The 14,469-nt window shown below is 35.3% G+C and overlaps 2 protein-coding genes across 2 annotated transcripts; both read left to right on the top strand.

The window, feature by feature from the left end:
* The first annotated feature begins 7,942 nt into the window (after positions 1–7,942).
* LOC126773581 (acyl-CoA Delta-9 desaturase-like) lies at positions 7,943–10,544 on the top strand. The gene is made up of 7 exons (XM_050494544.1): positions 7,943–8,019; positions 8,157–8,385; positions 8,645–8,775; positions 8,851–9,056; positions 9,259–9,444; positions 10,003–10,159; positions 10,330–10,544. Exons 2-7 carry the CDS (start codon positions 8,160–8,162, stop codon positions 10,498–10,500), a joined length of 1,077 nt encoding a protein of 358 aa, XP_050350501.1. The 5' UTR covers positions 7,943–8,019; positions 8,157–8,159; the 3' UTR covers positions 10,501–10,544.
* A 2,981-nt stretch (positions 10,545–13,525) lies between these two features.
* LOC126773579 (biogenesis of lysosome-related organelles complex 1 subunit 1) lies at positions 13,526–14,377 on the top strand. Its single transcript, XM_050494542.1, has 3 exons — positions 13,526–13,740; positions 13,814–13,886; positions 14,053–14,377. Exons 1-3 carry the CDS (start codon positions 13,680–13,682, stop codon positions 14,300–14,302), a joined length of 384 nt encoding a protein of 127 aa, XP_050350499.1. The 5' UTR covers positions 13,526–13,679; the 3' UTR covers positions 14,303–14,377.
* Positions 14,378–14,469: the final 92 nt, after the last annotated feature.

Genomic DNA, 14,469 nt, shown 5'->3' with positions numbered 1-14,469 from the left:
AATTCATAATTGACTTGAACCAAAATGACCCAGTAAATTGAACCTAAAAGCCGCGAGTTCAAAGTCAAAGAAAATGTTATCGAGTTTGCAAAGTTTAATAGGGAATTTATGTTAATAAAATTTAGTTCGTGTTTGGCAGAGAAAGAAAAAGTTAGCCTTGAAAGATGTGTGAGCCAGCGTATAATCACAAGTGGAACACACTTTACCCATTCGATCTAGCTTGGCGTGAACTTCGTTGACGATCTACACGACGCCTGTATCACAGGTCGTCAAAGTCGAGAAATTAATGAAAATAAATATTAATATGTATAGAAGGTATATATAATTACATATAATATAGACTATTTATTATATTTTATATATGAATTAATTGTTTAAAAATTTAAATTAATAAATTCATTCCGAATATAAATTTTATGAAGTCGAAAAATATAATAAAATAAAATACATACACTACAAATATATATACTACAAATATAACATTATTAATAGTACAATACAACAACAGTATTAATAGTCCTCATGAATAATAACGCATATTGAAACGTGACATTGGTAAACAATTTAACCGTCAGATTACCTTATTTAATTCGATTAATTTAAAACACAAATATTGTGAACTAACCCGAATAACGGACTCTGACTTCTACTTGTATGTATGTGCACGCAATCTACATCTGCTAAAACAACAATGAAAAATATCGACATTAATTAAAGCTTAATTATTAACAAAATAATATTTACACATATTATGAATTGGCAAATTTAACTCATTATAATATAATTGAGAATGTTTTAGTTTATACTAGACGAGTCTAAATTAAAGTAAACAATGAATTCTCTGAAACGTACTTTATACTCAGCTTGAGCTATAATTAAAACTAATAAGAATGAATATGCATTACTATTAAACAATGTTAATGTTTACTACTCAATTTTAATTTGCGTTAGATTTGTTAAACATATGACATTATTTAAAACGGTAGTCTTAATTGGGATTTAAGGGGAGCTGATAACAACCTAGGCTCTCTACCGTCAACCTCACCTGCTCGTGGTACATCCTGCTAATCAACGAACGAGGCTCTGGCGACCGAAATCGTGGCGGTATAACCACACAAATGCTGGAATCCGAAAATGCAAATCCTGATAGCGGGCAGCAGCGCTATTAGTGAAAGATGTGCAGCCACTGCGGTCACCAACCCGCCAAGCGTGGTGACTAAGGCAAAAACCCCCCTATGAGCGACGACAAAAATTCACGGCCCCCAATTCCCGGTAATCACACTATTCCTGGCCACGGTACCGGCCATGGTAACGGTGCGATGGGGGGTGCTAAGAATCCCCGGGCTACGGCAGGGTACCACAAACGGCGACTGTTTCTGGCCACGTATAATGGACGCTCTCTGCGGCTGGACGAACATCTGACAGAATTGGAAGTAGAGTTAAGTCGTATTAACTGGGATATAGTAGGTCTATCAGAAGTCCGAAGACAGGGCGAGGACACGATGACACTAGATGCCGGTCACTTACTCTACTTCCGAGAAGGACACCAACCATCCCAAGGTGGCGTCGGCTTTTTGATCCACAAGTCACTCAGATGCAATGTCGTGGAGGTTGGCAGTGTGTCGGCGAGGGTGGTATACCTTGTCTTAAAGATAACCGAGAGGTATGCCTTGAAGGTTATACAAGTGTATGCCCCAACGTCTACATACACTGACGAAGAGGTCGAAGCCATGTACGAAGACATAGTGAAAGCTATGTCTCGTACCAATACCTTCTACACAATTGTTATGGGTGACTTCAATGCCAAAGTGGGAGTACAAGAAGATGGTGAATCGAGGGTAGGAAAATTCGGCTATGGGCGCAGAAATCATCGGGGACAAATGCTGGTAAACTTCCTCGAGGCTCAGCGATTATTTCTGATGAATTCATTTTTCCAGAAAAAGCCCCAAAGGAAGTGGACCTGGCGAAGCCCCGATAACATAGCGATGAATGAGATCGACTTCATTTTATCCAATAAGCACCAAATATTTAGGGATGTCTCCGTGATCAACAGGGTAAACACTGGAAGTGATCACCGCCTGGTAAGAGGCACCCTGAATATTAACACTAAAATAGAACGATCGCGGTTAATGAAGTCGACTCTTAGACCAACTCTGCCTCAGGTCGAAGCTGGTTGCGAAAGCTTCCAGCTGGAACTACAGAACCGATTTGCCATGTTGGAAACCAGGCAGGGCATTGACGACGCCACCAATGGTCTGGTGCGTGTCATCCGCGAGGTAGGCCAGAATTACTTTCGACAAAAGAGCAATGGACGTAAGTCGAAGCTCTCAGGCGAAACTCTGAACGAGATGACGAGGAGACGAGAACAGCAGAACATGACGCCATCTGAGTGTCAGGCACTTAACAGGAAGGTTAAAAAACTAATAAGGCGTGACACAAGACGAGCGAATACCCGGAATATTGAAGATGCTATAGCACTCAATAGGGGCTCAAAGGTTTTTGCAAAGTCACATACCTCCTGTTGTCACCTGACAAAACTCAGAACCATACAAGGCACAACCGTCACCTCAAAACCAGAGATTCTAGCTGAAGTCGAAAAGTACTATGGCGATTTATACTCATCACGAGTACCTCCACCTGAGTCCCACAGTGCGGATGACCCACGAGCCAGACTAACACGCCATCTATCAGACGATCTTCCCGACATCGATTTGGGCGAGATTAGGATTGCTCTCGGGCAACTTGGAAACAAAAAGGCTCCAGGAGATGACGGAATTACCTCAGAGCTTCTCAAAGCAGGAGGCACACCAGTTCTGAGAGAGCTGGCTAACATCTTTAATTCCGTCCTCCACAATGGTATAACACCGAAGACATGGAGCAGAAGTGTGGTGGTGCTGTTTTTCAAGAAGGGCGATAAAGCTCTTCTGAAAAACTACCGCCCCATTTCACTTTTAAGCCATGTTTACAAATTGTTTTCGAGGGTAATCACGAATCGTCTTGCCCGAAAATTCGATGACTTCCAACCCGTGGAGCAGGCTGGGTTTCGAAAAGGCTTCAGTACCGTAGACCACATACACACACTAAGGCAAATAATACAGAAGACCGAGGAATATAATCAGCCTCTATGCCTAGCGTTTGTGGACTACGAAAAAGCCTTCGATACCATCGAGACCTGGGCTGTTCTGGAATCCATGCAGAGATGCCTAATTGACTGTCGCTATGTCCAGGTGGTGAAGTGTTTGTACGAAGCCGCAACCATGACCGTCCAAGTACAAGATCAGAGCACAAGACCAATCCAATTGCATCGCGGGGTAAGACAGGGAGATGTAATATCACCGAAACTCTTTACCAATGCATTGGAGGACGTCTTCAAGACGCTCGATTGGAACGGACGCGGCATTAATATAAATGGCCAACACATTACACATCTGCGATTTGCCGACGACATTGTCATCATGGCGGAGACTCTGCAGGATTTGGAAGAGATGCTAAACAGCCTGAGCGATTCTTCAAGACAAGTAGGTCTCGGGATGAACATTGAAAAGACCAAAATTATGGCAAACCGTCATGTATCCCCGAGACCAGTGGTCGTAAATGGCTCTCCACTTGAAGTTGTGCAGGAATATATCTACCTGGGCCAAACTATACAACTTGGCCGGCACAACTTTGAGAAGGAGGCTAAAAGAAGAATACGTTTGGGCTGGGCGGCATTCCCGAATGCCGCCCAGCCCAAAAATATGACGTAACCTCCCGAGGTTACGTCATATTTTTGAATCGTCGATCCCACAGTCGCTTAAGACCAGGGTCTTCAATCAGTGCGTCCTGCCTGTAATGACTTACGGTGCCGAAACGTGGACACTTACCGTAGGACTGGTCCACCAATTTAGGGTCGCTCAGCGAGCAATGGAACGCGCGATGCTTGGGGTTTCTCTGGCAGATATAATCCGAAATGAGGACATTCGCCAGAGAACTAAAGTCACCGACATCGCGCTTAGAATTAGCTCGCTGAAGTGGAAGTGGGCTGGTCATGTCTCCAGGCGCATTGATGGCCGATGGAGCCGACACGTGTTGGAGTGGAGACCACGCTTAGGCAAACGTAGTGTAGGACGCCCTGTGACAAGATGGGCCGACGATTTAAAAAAGGTGGCAGGTTCGGGATGGATGCGGACTGCCCAAGATCGGGATGGTTGGCGTTCTATGGGGGAGGCTTTCGTCCAGCAGTGGACGGCAAAAGGCTGAAAAAAAAAAAAAAAAAAAAAGTCTTAATTACTTTATTGTATTATAATAAATGAATTATATATATTTTAATAACAAACCTAACAAACAAATATACAACAAACCCTGTAGCACAATAATTGTATTTGTAATTTATCCCGTGCTCAGCGATGAAGGAAGCTTAAATATCCACCAAACCACATTGGAGCGGTGTGGAAAAAGCTCCAAGCATCCTCCCCAAAAGGATAGGAGGCGTTAACTTAAAAGTCTTAGAAGATATTTACTTCCACTTTTCTAATAAGACAGTTCGGTAATTGCTAATTGAAAAATATAAAGTGCTTAAAATATGGTATAGATTAATGTTACAATCATTTATAAAAGACACATTAATGATCTGGACCGACTCGTTTCAGTTGAATGATAAACTAAAATCGTTTTTCAAGACCGAAATCGATTTAAACCGCTATCACCGTAATCAGATTCCCATTGCAACTTCCATTACGAACTTCGTGCACCCGTTAAAAACCTTTTTAAAATATATTACTTCTATATGAGTACAGTAATGATAATATATTTTATTTAATTAACGAAATAAGATCACTTTATTTAATATTTCAATTACACTAGTTGCCAAAATAAAAGAAACTTTAAAGTAGCAACCAACTATATTTATTATAATAAAATTAGTTAATTTAAAAAAAAAAACTAATTAACGTTATTATGTAATATATGAAAATATATTATTGAGTACACCATATTAAACTACAAATAGTTCCGTATAATTGCATATATTAACGATAAACGGAATATAAATAACGATGAAATGGAAAAATCAAAATGGTCTCCAACTCTCGATGCTTTCAAAATAAAATCTTCTTTTCATGCACCAGTAACTTCGTGGAAAGATTTCCATTCATTCCCTTCACATGTGTTTACCGTAAATACAGCAAAAATTTGCTGGCTCGCTTTTAACGATTTTGTTTGATGTCATTTCAGAAAAATTCATTCAAATAATATCGTTCAGTAATTTATTTATGTAATAGGTGCATTATTTTAAATACTTTTTTGTATTAGTTAGAAAACATATTTAGTTAATGTGGGTACAGGATTCTGAGATATGTTAAAAATATTTCAGAGTCAACGAGATTGTATGTAAGATTTGATTCAGGCACTCAGGTAGGTATATAATTATGACCTTTTGCCATATAAAGAATCAAATAACTATTACAGCCAAATAGAAATATTTTTTTTTAAATAAGAATTTCCGTCCTGGTATAAAGAATACTATGTACCTGTAAATAAATTAATATTTATGCGACCGAAATGGCTGTTATTATGGCTTGTTAATGCTGTTACTTCAAATTAAATCAGTATTTCGCTTAAAATATCTGACCTAAAGTTTTTTATCGAGTTATTTTTAAACGATTTTATAAAATAAGATACCACGAGAATATTTAAATCTATTTTTTAGAAGCAGCAACCCCTTCATATCATGCTTCATTGCAGTCGGTAGCTGTGGAGCTTAGACGAATCAGTTTTATGTCTCGTACTTTAAATGTACATTGTCTTAGCTTCTTACTGTATCACTCTAACATTTAAATTTAGAATTTATTTATGCTGTATATTACAGATTTCATTTGAAATTCGACGACGGTTGAATGAAAAACGACAGATTTATTCGCTCTAACCCTACCATAGGTTAGGCGGGCGTTTGACCGATTCGGCGGAAATTATGCGCAGCTTGCCTGAATCGCCGTTCCGGTTTGAATCCGCACTGTCTGCCTTTTCCACCTGCTCGAGAGACTTTACCCGATATGACACGATATGTTAAAGTTAAATTTAAGGAAATAGAATACATAAAATAATCCATTGCCTTAAATGCAACGGTAAATAAATCCTTTATTTTTTAGTTTTTGAAACATAAGACAACACACAAGGTTTTGCTCTACGGTAGGTAAAACAATACAATTTTCAAAACGTGAAATACGACAAAAATGGAATAAAAAACCCTCTATTTTATATTTCAATTTTTATTTTGCTTTAGTAAATTCTTAAAGTTATGACCACAAAAACGCAAAAAGCGTATATTTTGCGTGATGGTACTCTCCCTATTATGTATATAATATTTTTTAATAATCTGCACAATCATATTGCTCACGCCACGCCGTCGAAATTTCTTAATGTTTTTTACAATGTATATTTACTTTTGTTCTGGTAATGAATCACGATAATATTAAGTAATTTTATTCTTATTGTAGCAGATTGTAGCCGAAGTGGTAATTATTATTTAAGTTATAATTTATTATAGTTTATTAATGTTTCTATTATCTAAAGGTGGTGATTTATAACAAAATAAGTAGGTACATAATTTTTATAAATAAGAAATTATCATTTCTTATTTATAATTTAAAAATTTCTTATTTAGTTATCTCTATAATATATTTATTGATTTATATATATATATATATATATATAGTTTTTCCACAATGCAATTGTATATTTCGTTGTTTATTTATTATTATATATTTTTTTAACTTTTCCATTCAACACAATATTCTGAATACTCAACGATAATTTTGATCTTTATTACAAACACCTCTCTCTATAAGCGGTTAAGTAATATTTTAGTTTTATGAGCATACGTATAATTTATGAAAGAAAAATGACCTAGCGGATTGAACACGTAGCTCTTAGCCGAAGATTACAGTTTAATTCTGGGCAAGCACCACAGAGTTTCTACGTGTCTCATTTGTGTCATTGATTCATTTTATGTTTGTCGGTGAACTAAAACAACCTGAGGAAACCAATATTCTACAATTCGAGTAGTTTTAATTCAAGCTTTTTAAAAATGATTATTCAAAGTTAAGTAAAGTGTTAATGACATAATTAAGATTATAATGCAATTAAGGTAATGTCAAAAGTCAAATTACATAGAATAAATCAACAAAATTACACGAGTGAATCGAGTAATAGTAGAAAAATTAATATACAATGTATGATGTCCATAAAGAAATTAGGTTAGGACCTTTTTTATTTGAGGGTAAGATAAAAAAAAACTTAAAAACCGGAAAGGTAACATGCTATCTACCTACTGGTATATTTGACCTACGACGACGTTTGCTTCTGTTCTAGCAAATAATAGGATCCAGCTAGCAATTACAGACACGAGAGACAACCATTTAGTTTTCAAGGCTGATAGCACTAGAGCAATGCCAGAACTGCATATATCTAGCTCTATGTACTATTAACATAGGTTGTAGTTAGATCCATTCGATTAAAACATTTAGTAACCACCTTTTGTTATTGATATATATTATAGAGATAATTAAATAAGAAATTTTTAAATATATATATATATATATATATATATATATCGAAGGTAAAATGAAACACGTGCTTACACTCCAATGAAAATAATATAATTATATACAAACAAAACAAAAACATATGTATATACATGTATATACATGTAAAAACATATATTACAGTCACTAGTATAATTTAATATTCCTCAGAAACTTAATAAATAAGTAAGTAGGTACGTATGAATGTAATTATAGTAAATAGGACATTTAACACAATTAGTAAGCTTACAAAATAGGTTTATAAAGTATGCGTTTACCTAATTTCATATATTTGAATATGTTAATATACACTTCCATTGTATTTAGTGTATAAAAGGGAAACGATCAAATGAAAATTTTATATTCTGTTCTAAGAAGAGCTACAAACCAGTCAAGTTAATTTAATGTTGTAAAAAGGAATACGGTTATTAAAAACAACTAAAAAATTACAACATTAAACGTAAGCATTTCATTTTTTATTAAATCGCAATGTTTGTTAAACTAATTTTTATATGTTATTAATAAAATAGTACTCTAGTAAGAGTTATATTTTATAATATTTCATTTGAGGTATTAATTTTTCTTTTTGCTTATCAGAAAATGCCTCCCCATGTGGATCCAACGCCGAGTGGGGTTGTTTTTGAAACAGATACTCAGACTCCGGACTTAGGTCTTGATAAAGATGTATCCGTGCTAAAGAAAGCTACGCCTAGGAAATACGAATACGTATGGTTTAACATCTTCTGGTTCATATTTTTGCACATCGGTTCTATATATGGAATTTACTTAGGATTGACTTCAGCGAAATGGCAGACAAATGTTTTTGGTACGTAAATCTCGTTGTCGTTAAATATTTTCTTCTTAATATTATAAATTGTTATAACTTTATGGATAACATGATATTTATTTTGTTGACAACGTTTATTTTGTTATGCTATTCATTCCCAATTGATTTACTAATATTACTACTAAGCCTCGATAGCGCAACCACTTTGATAACCTCTTTATAGAATATATAAGTAATAAATGTACTGCTTCAAAAAAATAACCTTTACTTAGTTTTATTAATTATTTTATAATTACAGCATTTGTGGTCCACCTTATGTGTGCTACGGGAATTGGTGCTGGATCGCACAGACTCTGGACACATAGAAGCTTTAAAGCACGAACCCCACTTCGTATCCTTCTTATGATTTGGCAAACAATGGGTTTTCAAGTATGTTTCATAATAGTATTTATTGGTATAGTTGAAATATAATGATATCATAATTGTGTATATTATACATCGCAGGACAGCATATTCGAATGGGCTCGAGATCACCGCACTCACCACAAATACGCAGACACTGATGCCGATCCCCACAACGCTGAACGTGGCTTGTTCTACTCACACATGGGGTGGCTTTGTGTGAAGAAATTGCCCGAAGTTGTTGAAGGCGGGCGTCGTCTTGATCTCAGCGATCTATACGCCGATCCTGTGGTTATGTTCCAAAGAAAGTAAGAAACACTAATATTCACTTATCTAAAATATCTACGCTAAGATTCTTATTCATTTACCATTTTAACTGGATATATATGGCACGATACTGTACATTAAATAATAAATATTTTTTTAATACACAGTCCTCACGTCAATTTTATTAGCAATAAAAACTAGAAATACATAAAAAACTCGTTACTATTGTAACATTGTCTTCAGGCATTACTTGAAGATGATGCCGATCCTGTGCTTCGTGCTGCCGACTGTCATTCCCGTTTACTTTTGGAACGAGACTTGGGTCAATGCTTTCTTTATACCCACAATCCTTCGATACACGTGTGGTATTAATGTAGTATGGAGTGTAAACAGTTTCGCTCACAAGTTTGGATACCGACCTTATGACAAGTAAGATTTAGCTGTAGCTATGCTTAGTTATCAATCATTGCCAAATATCGCAATGGAGTTTTTTTCGAAAGTTTAAATCTAAAACCAGTTTAGTCTTATATGTTGAGTGAAAAAAATCGATAAGTATTAGAATATTCATTTGTTAAAAATATAAAATAACATCGTTAGGACAACTTAACTAGTAAACTAAACGATCAGCGTTGTTAGACTTTTCTCTCATAACAATGTGTAGGTAGATACCTACTTTGTTTATCTAATATTAATTTTTGTTAAGTCTAGTAGGTCTTACGTTACAACATACTATCAAAGTCAGAAATTCAATTCAAAGACAAAATATTGAAGCAAATTCTATTATTAGAACTAAGTAATTAAAAAATATTATTAGTAATCGTTTTGTGTTTGCATTACCACATATATTCATAATTTATATAAAAGCAAATTGAAACACCTACTGAAACTCTTAATCCAATACATTAAATAATTTACATATTTTAGACCCGAGTCATAATCAGTTACTATTTTGTGTCCTATTTATGTACCTACACAAAATGTTTATAGGTCACTGAATCCCCGGGAAAACCTCGCTGTATGGATGATTTGCGTGGAGGGTTTCCATAACTACCATCACACATTCCCATGGGATTACCGCGCGACTGAACACCCTATTCTAAACATGCTTACACCAACTATTATGTTTATTGAGGCCATGGCTAAGGTAACTAAAGAATTTAATATATATTAGTTTTTTAATACCAAAAATGTTCCGAAACTACATAATAGAATATGAATCTTAAACAAATAGATATTTTTGTAATTATACATTTTATAAAAACTTCTTTACTTAATTCATATTTATTACTAAAAGGTAAAATACATTATTTTCAGATCGGACAAGCTTATGATTTGAAGGCAGTTACACCTGAAATTATAAAACAGAGAGCTCAACGTACGGGAGACGGAACACATCACCTTTGGGGCTGGGACGATCCTGAATTTACAGAAAAACTAAAATCACGTTATAGCGTTGTTTTTAATGCAGAGAGGAAAACTGCTTAGTCTTTTAATAAAATCAATATTAATTATGATATATGAACTTTAATCTCAACGCCTTTATTTATAAATGGAATAAGTTCTTTATTTATTATTAAAGTAAAATAATCAGAAATAAAATATTTTATTTCCTATTACTTTGGCTGATGAAGGTCTCCTTTAAAATGATTGTTTTTTATGTCGCAGCTGGTACTGTAGTAAACGATAAGCGAAAATCAATACGAACCTTTTCCATTAGCAGAGTATAATTAATGCAATGCAATCACGTCCGTACTTATTGAAAGTACATCATATATACTCATATTATATTTTTATAATACATTCCAATAGATACAAATCTATTGGAATGTATTATAACATAAAAGACACCGACAACTTAAATTGATTGTAAAATTATTATATATACTACGAAAATAGGAAGAAGAAAGAAATTTATCAACACATTAGGAAACAATTACAACGTGAATTATATCAATTGAATTCAAACAACGCTTAATAATATAGTAATGCTGAATAGATTAGTGAAAGTAAGAAAAAGATGAGTTATTTTTACAAGGCCAAACATAATTTAAAATCCTATAGCATTACTATAGGATAAGATACCAATTGGGACGTTCATCTTCGTATGTATATTGAAGAGAACCAGTAATTTGAAAACACCAATCTTAGTCTCTAGCCCATTGGTATAACGAACTATTTTTATTGATATATTAAGCTGAAAACTGAAACTTTTCGAACGCGTAATCGATTCAAGGCTCCGGCAAGAATTTACTGTCTCGAAATGTCAATATGGGTTTCGCCCAGGCTGTGGAACCATAGACCCCATCTTCGCCCTAAGAATACTGGCCGAGGCCCACAGAGAAAAGAAGAAGCCGCTGTACATGGCATTTCTAGACCTGCAGACGGCATTTGACTGCGTCCCACGCCAAATTATCTAGTGGGCTTTGAAGATAAAGAACGTGCCACAAATTTATATTGACATTATCCGAGACATGTACCATGATTCGGAATCTATAGTAAGGACCGCCGTTGGCGACACACACCCTTTCCCGATCACAGTTGGTGTCCACCAAGGCTCGGCCCTGAGTCCTTTTCTGTTCAATGTAGTGCTTGACGTTGTCACAGCGAAAGCCCATGAGCCATCTCCCTGGCTCATGATGTATGCTAATGATATTGCACTGGTAGATGAGGACAAGCAGATATTAGAGCAAAAGGTGAACCAGTGGAAGAGTGTGCTAGAGAGGGGCGTTCTGGTGCTAAATGTTGCGAAGACCGAGTATATGGCCTGTGGTAGTACGGACCCCGAACCCATAAATATAGGCAGAGAATCCGTTATCAAGACGGAAAAGTTTAAATACCTCGGTTCCGTACTGCACGTGTCTGGTACAATCGACCACGACGTCAGAGCTCGAATAAACGCAGCCTGGGCCAAATGGCGGGAAGTCACCGGGGTAATCTGTGATCGCAGGATACCGGTGAAAATTAAAGGCCCTTGTGTACAAGTGCATCATCCGACCAGTCTTATTGTACGGCGGCGAGACGTGGCCAGCGCTCGCGAGACACATTCAGCAACTTCACGTTGCGGAAATGAAGATGTTGCGGTGGATGTGTAGCGTTACGCGACTAGATCGCATTCGTAACGAGCACATCCGTGGTAGCCTTGGCGTTTGCGATGTAGCGGATAAGTTGCAGGAAAGCCGTCTGCGTTTGTTTGGTCACATTAGCCGCAGACCACCAGACTATGTCGGGAACCGATGCCTGGACTTTGTTGTCGAAGGCCCTAGATTCCGCGGAGAAAAAGCGCTGGCTCGATGTTGTGAGGGACGATATGAGAGAGCACGATCTCACTAAGGAGGACGCTTTAGATCGGGCAAAGTGGAGGCGTAGATGCAGGAAAGCGGACCCTAGCGTTACTGGGCTAAGAAAACGCTAGGCACAAGAAGAAGAAGAAGAAGATTAAGCTGAAAGTTAAATCATATTCCAAAGTTTGAAAATGTTTTTTATAAAACGAAAAGATGCTATAATAGTTTTTTTCCCTAAGAACAAAATGTTCTTGATAAACAAATTACTTTTTACGTTTTTATCTGTGTCTCTATTTTTATTTATGTTCCTACTTATGTAAAAAAACTTTGCAATATATATGTATATCGGTCCATAACCAATTTATTATAACGGGGAAGAGGGCGACCGCCCGCAACCTGGTGGTCAAACATACAAAAAGAGGCCCAGAAAGAGAATCTGAGTACACAGACAACCCAGAACAGAGCTCTCTGGCGCAGATGTACAAGGAGACCCGACCCCAGCTGAACTGGGAAGAGGGTTTGAACAAAGAAGAAGAAGGTCAATAACCAATTTATGATGTTCTACAATAGCTTATTCGTTAACGGTCTAGTATTACCACGACCACGACGAATTATAATATTTGGAAAAAAGGAAACCTTGATGTTTTTTTGTTGTCTGAAAATATTATAAAAGGAAAAGATTTTATTCGTCGCAGTATGTTAATAAAATGTATTGGTGTTTAATGTGTCTAAAAGAAAATTCTATTTACTTCTCTGCATTACAGCTACGGTGAATGTTTAAATGTTGTTACTAACTCTAGATCATTTTGCGATAAATATTGTTGAATTTTTAAATGTCTTAAAACCGAAAACATCGTTATACTGTAATCTCAAAAATGTTTTTACTTTGAATTTGACATCATCTGTTAGATAACATTTAATTGGAAGCCATCATTTCATTACTTTTACATATATTATTCTTTTATTTCTTATACATTAACTAAATTACAACTTGCTTTAGATCTAAGTCTATTTTAAGGTTAGAAGAACGTAAAATAGATCACTCGTCTCAATATTTAAATTAAAATTGTCATCTTGTTGGCCATTTGGAAAATTAGTACACTGTGGAACTGGCTGATATACAGTAGGCTGTATAATGCAATAATTTTGCCTACATCAAGAAGAAAAAAATAAATAAACAAAGAATATCTCTGTCAGTGTCACCCTGTCGCCAGAAGTCATTTTTATTTTTTGTTGTTTTGCTGTCAATATCAACACGTAAACACATAAATTTATAATATTTGTGTATTAAATAATAAACCTAATTTAGTTTTACTGTATTTTCATTAAATAATATTGTGTACATTTTTTATAAGAATAAAATTAAACTATATTTGTACGAAAATGCTCTCATCCTTAATTAAAGAACATCAAACTAAACAAGCAGCTAAACGAGTAGTACAAGGTAATTTTTATTTAATATTTTTATAAGAGCCTATTTTAATATATCTCATGGTAATTACATGTGACCATTTCAGAACAAAAACGAAAAGAATGCATTGCAGCTGCCAATGATTTGACTCAAGCACTAGTTGATCACTTAAATGTGGGGTAAGTGTAATTTATTTCTATATAAACTCACAAAAAAATACATATATACTAATCTTTAACATTTAGGCAAAATAAATATTACATCCTTTAAAACCAAATTGAAAGTTTTGCATTTTCATTAGTAATTCAAGTTGTGGTCTAAACTGAAGCTTTTGTTTTGTTACAGAGTAGCTCAAGCCTATTTAAACCAAAAGAAACTAGATGCTGAAGCAAAATTGTTACATCAAGGAGCTATTAACTTTGCAAAACAAACACAACAATGGTTGGCTTTGGTTGAGAATTTTAGTAGTGCTTTAAAGGAAATAGGTGATGTGGAAAATTGGGCTCGAAGTATTGAAAGTGACATGAAAATAATCACAGATACATTGGAGAGAGCTTATGAAACAACCCAAGAGAAACCCAGCTCTAGTCAATAATTATTATAGCAAATTTAGATATAAATATTAATTGTCAGTACATATATTGATTAATTAAATTATAGTTTAAGATTATTTTATTCTATTTCTAAAATGAACAGAAACAATCTTCTTAAAATTTATTAATATTCACAGATGTAAGTCATAGGATAGGAGAACAAATATTT

This window comes from Nymphalis io, chromosome 15 (genome assembly GCF_905147045.1).
Source record: "Nymphalis io chromosome 15, ilAglIoxx1.1, whole genome shotgun sequence".
Lineage (NCBI taxonomy): Eukaryota > Metazoa > Arthropoda > Insecta > Lepidoptera > Nymphalidae > Nymphalis > Nymphalis io.
The sequence above is the reverse complement of the archived record's forward strand: the minus strand, read 5'-3'. Positions and strand labels throughout refer to the sequence as shown.

Excerpts from the sequence above, each read along its gene's own strand:
- LOC126773581 (XM_050494544.1), top strand. The coding sequence starts at position 8,160 with ATGCCTCCCCATGTGGATCCAACGCCGAGTGGGGTTGTTTTTGAAACA. Across the intron at positions 8,386-8,644 it reads ATGGCAGACAAATGTTTTTG|CATTTGTGGTCCACCTTATG; the intron begins GTACGTAAATCT and ends TTATAATTACAG. Across the intron at positions 9,057-9,258 it reads GTGGTTATGTTCCAAAGAAA|GCATTACTTGAAGATGATGC; the intron begins GTAAGAAACACT and ends CATTGTCTTCAG.
- LOC126773579 (XM_050494542.1), top strand. The coding sequence starts at position 13,680 with ATGCTCTCATCCTTAATTAAAGAACATCAAACTAAACAAGCAGCTAAA. Across the intron at positions 13,741-13,813 it reads AGCTAAACGAGTAGTACAAG|AACAAAAACGAAAAGAATGC; the intron begins GTAATTTTTATT and ends TGACCATTTCAG. Across the intron at positions 13,887-14,052 it reads GTTGATCACTTAAATGTGGG|AGTAGCTCAAGCCTATTTAA; the intron begins GTAAGTGTAATT and ends GTTTTGTTACAG.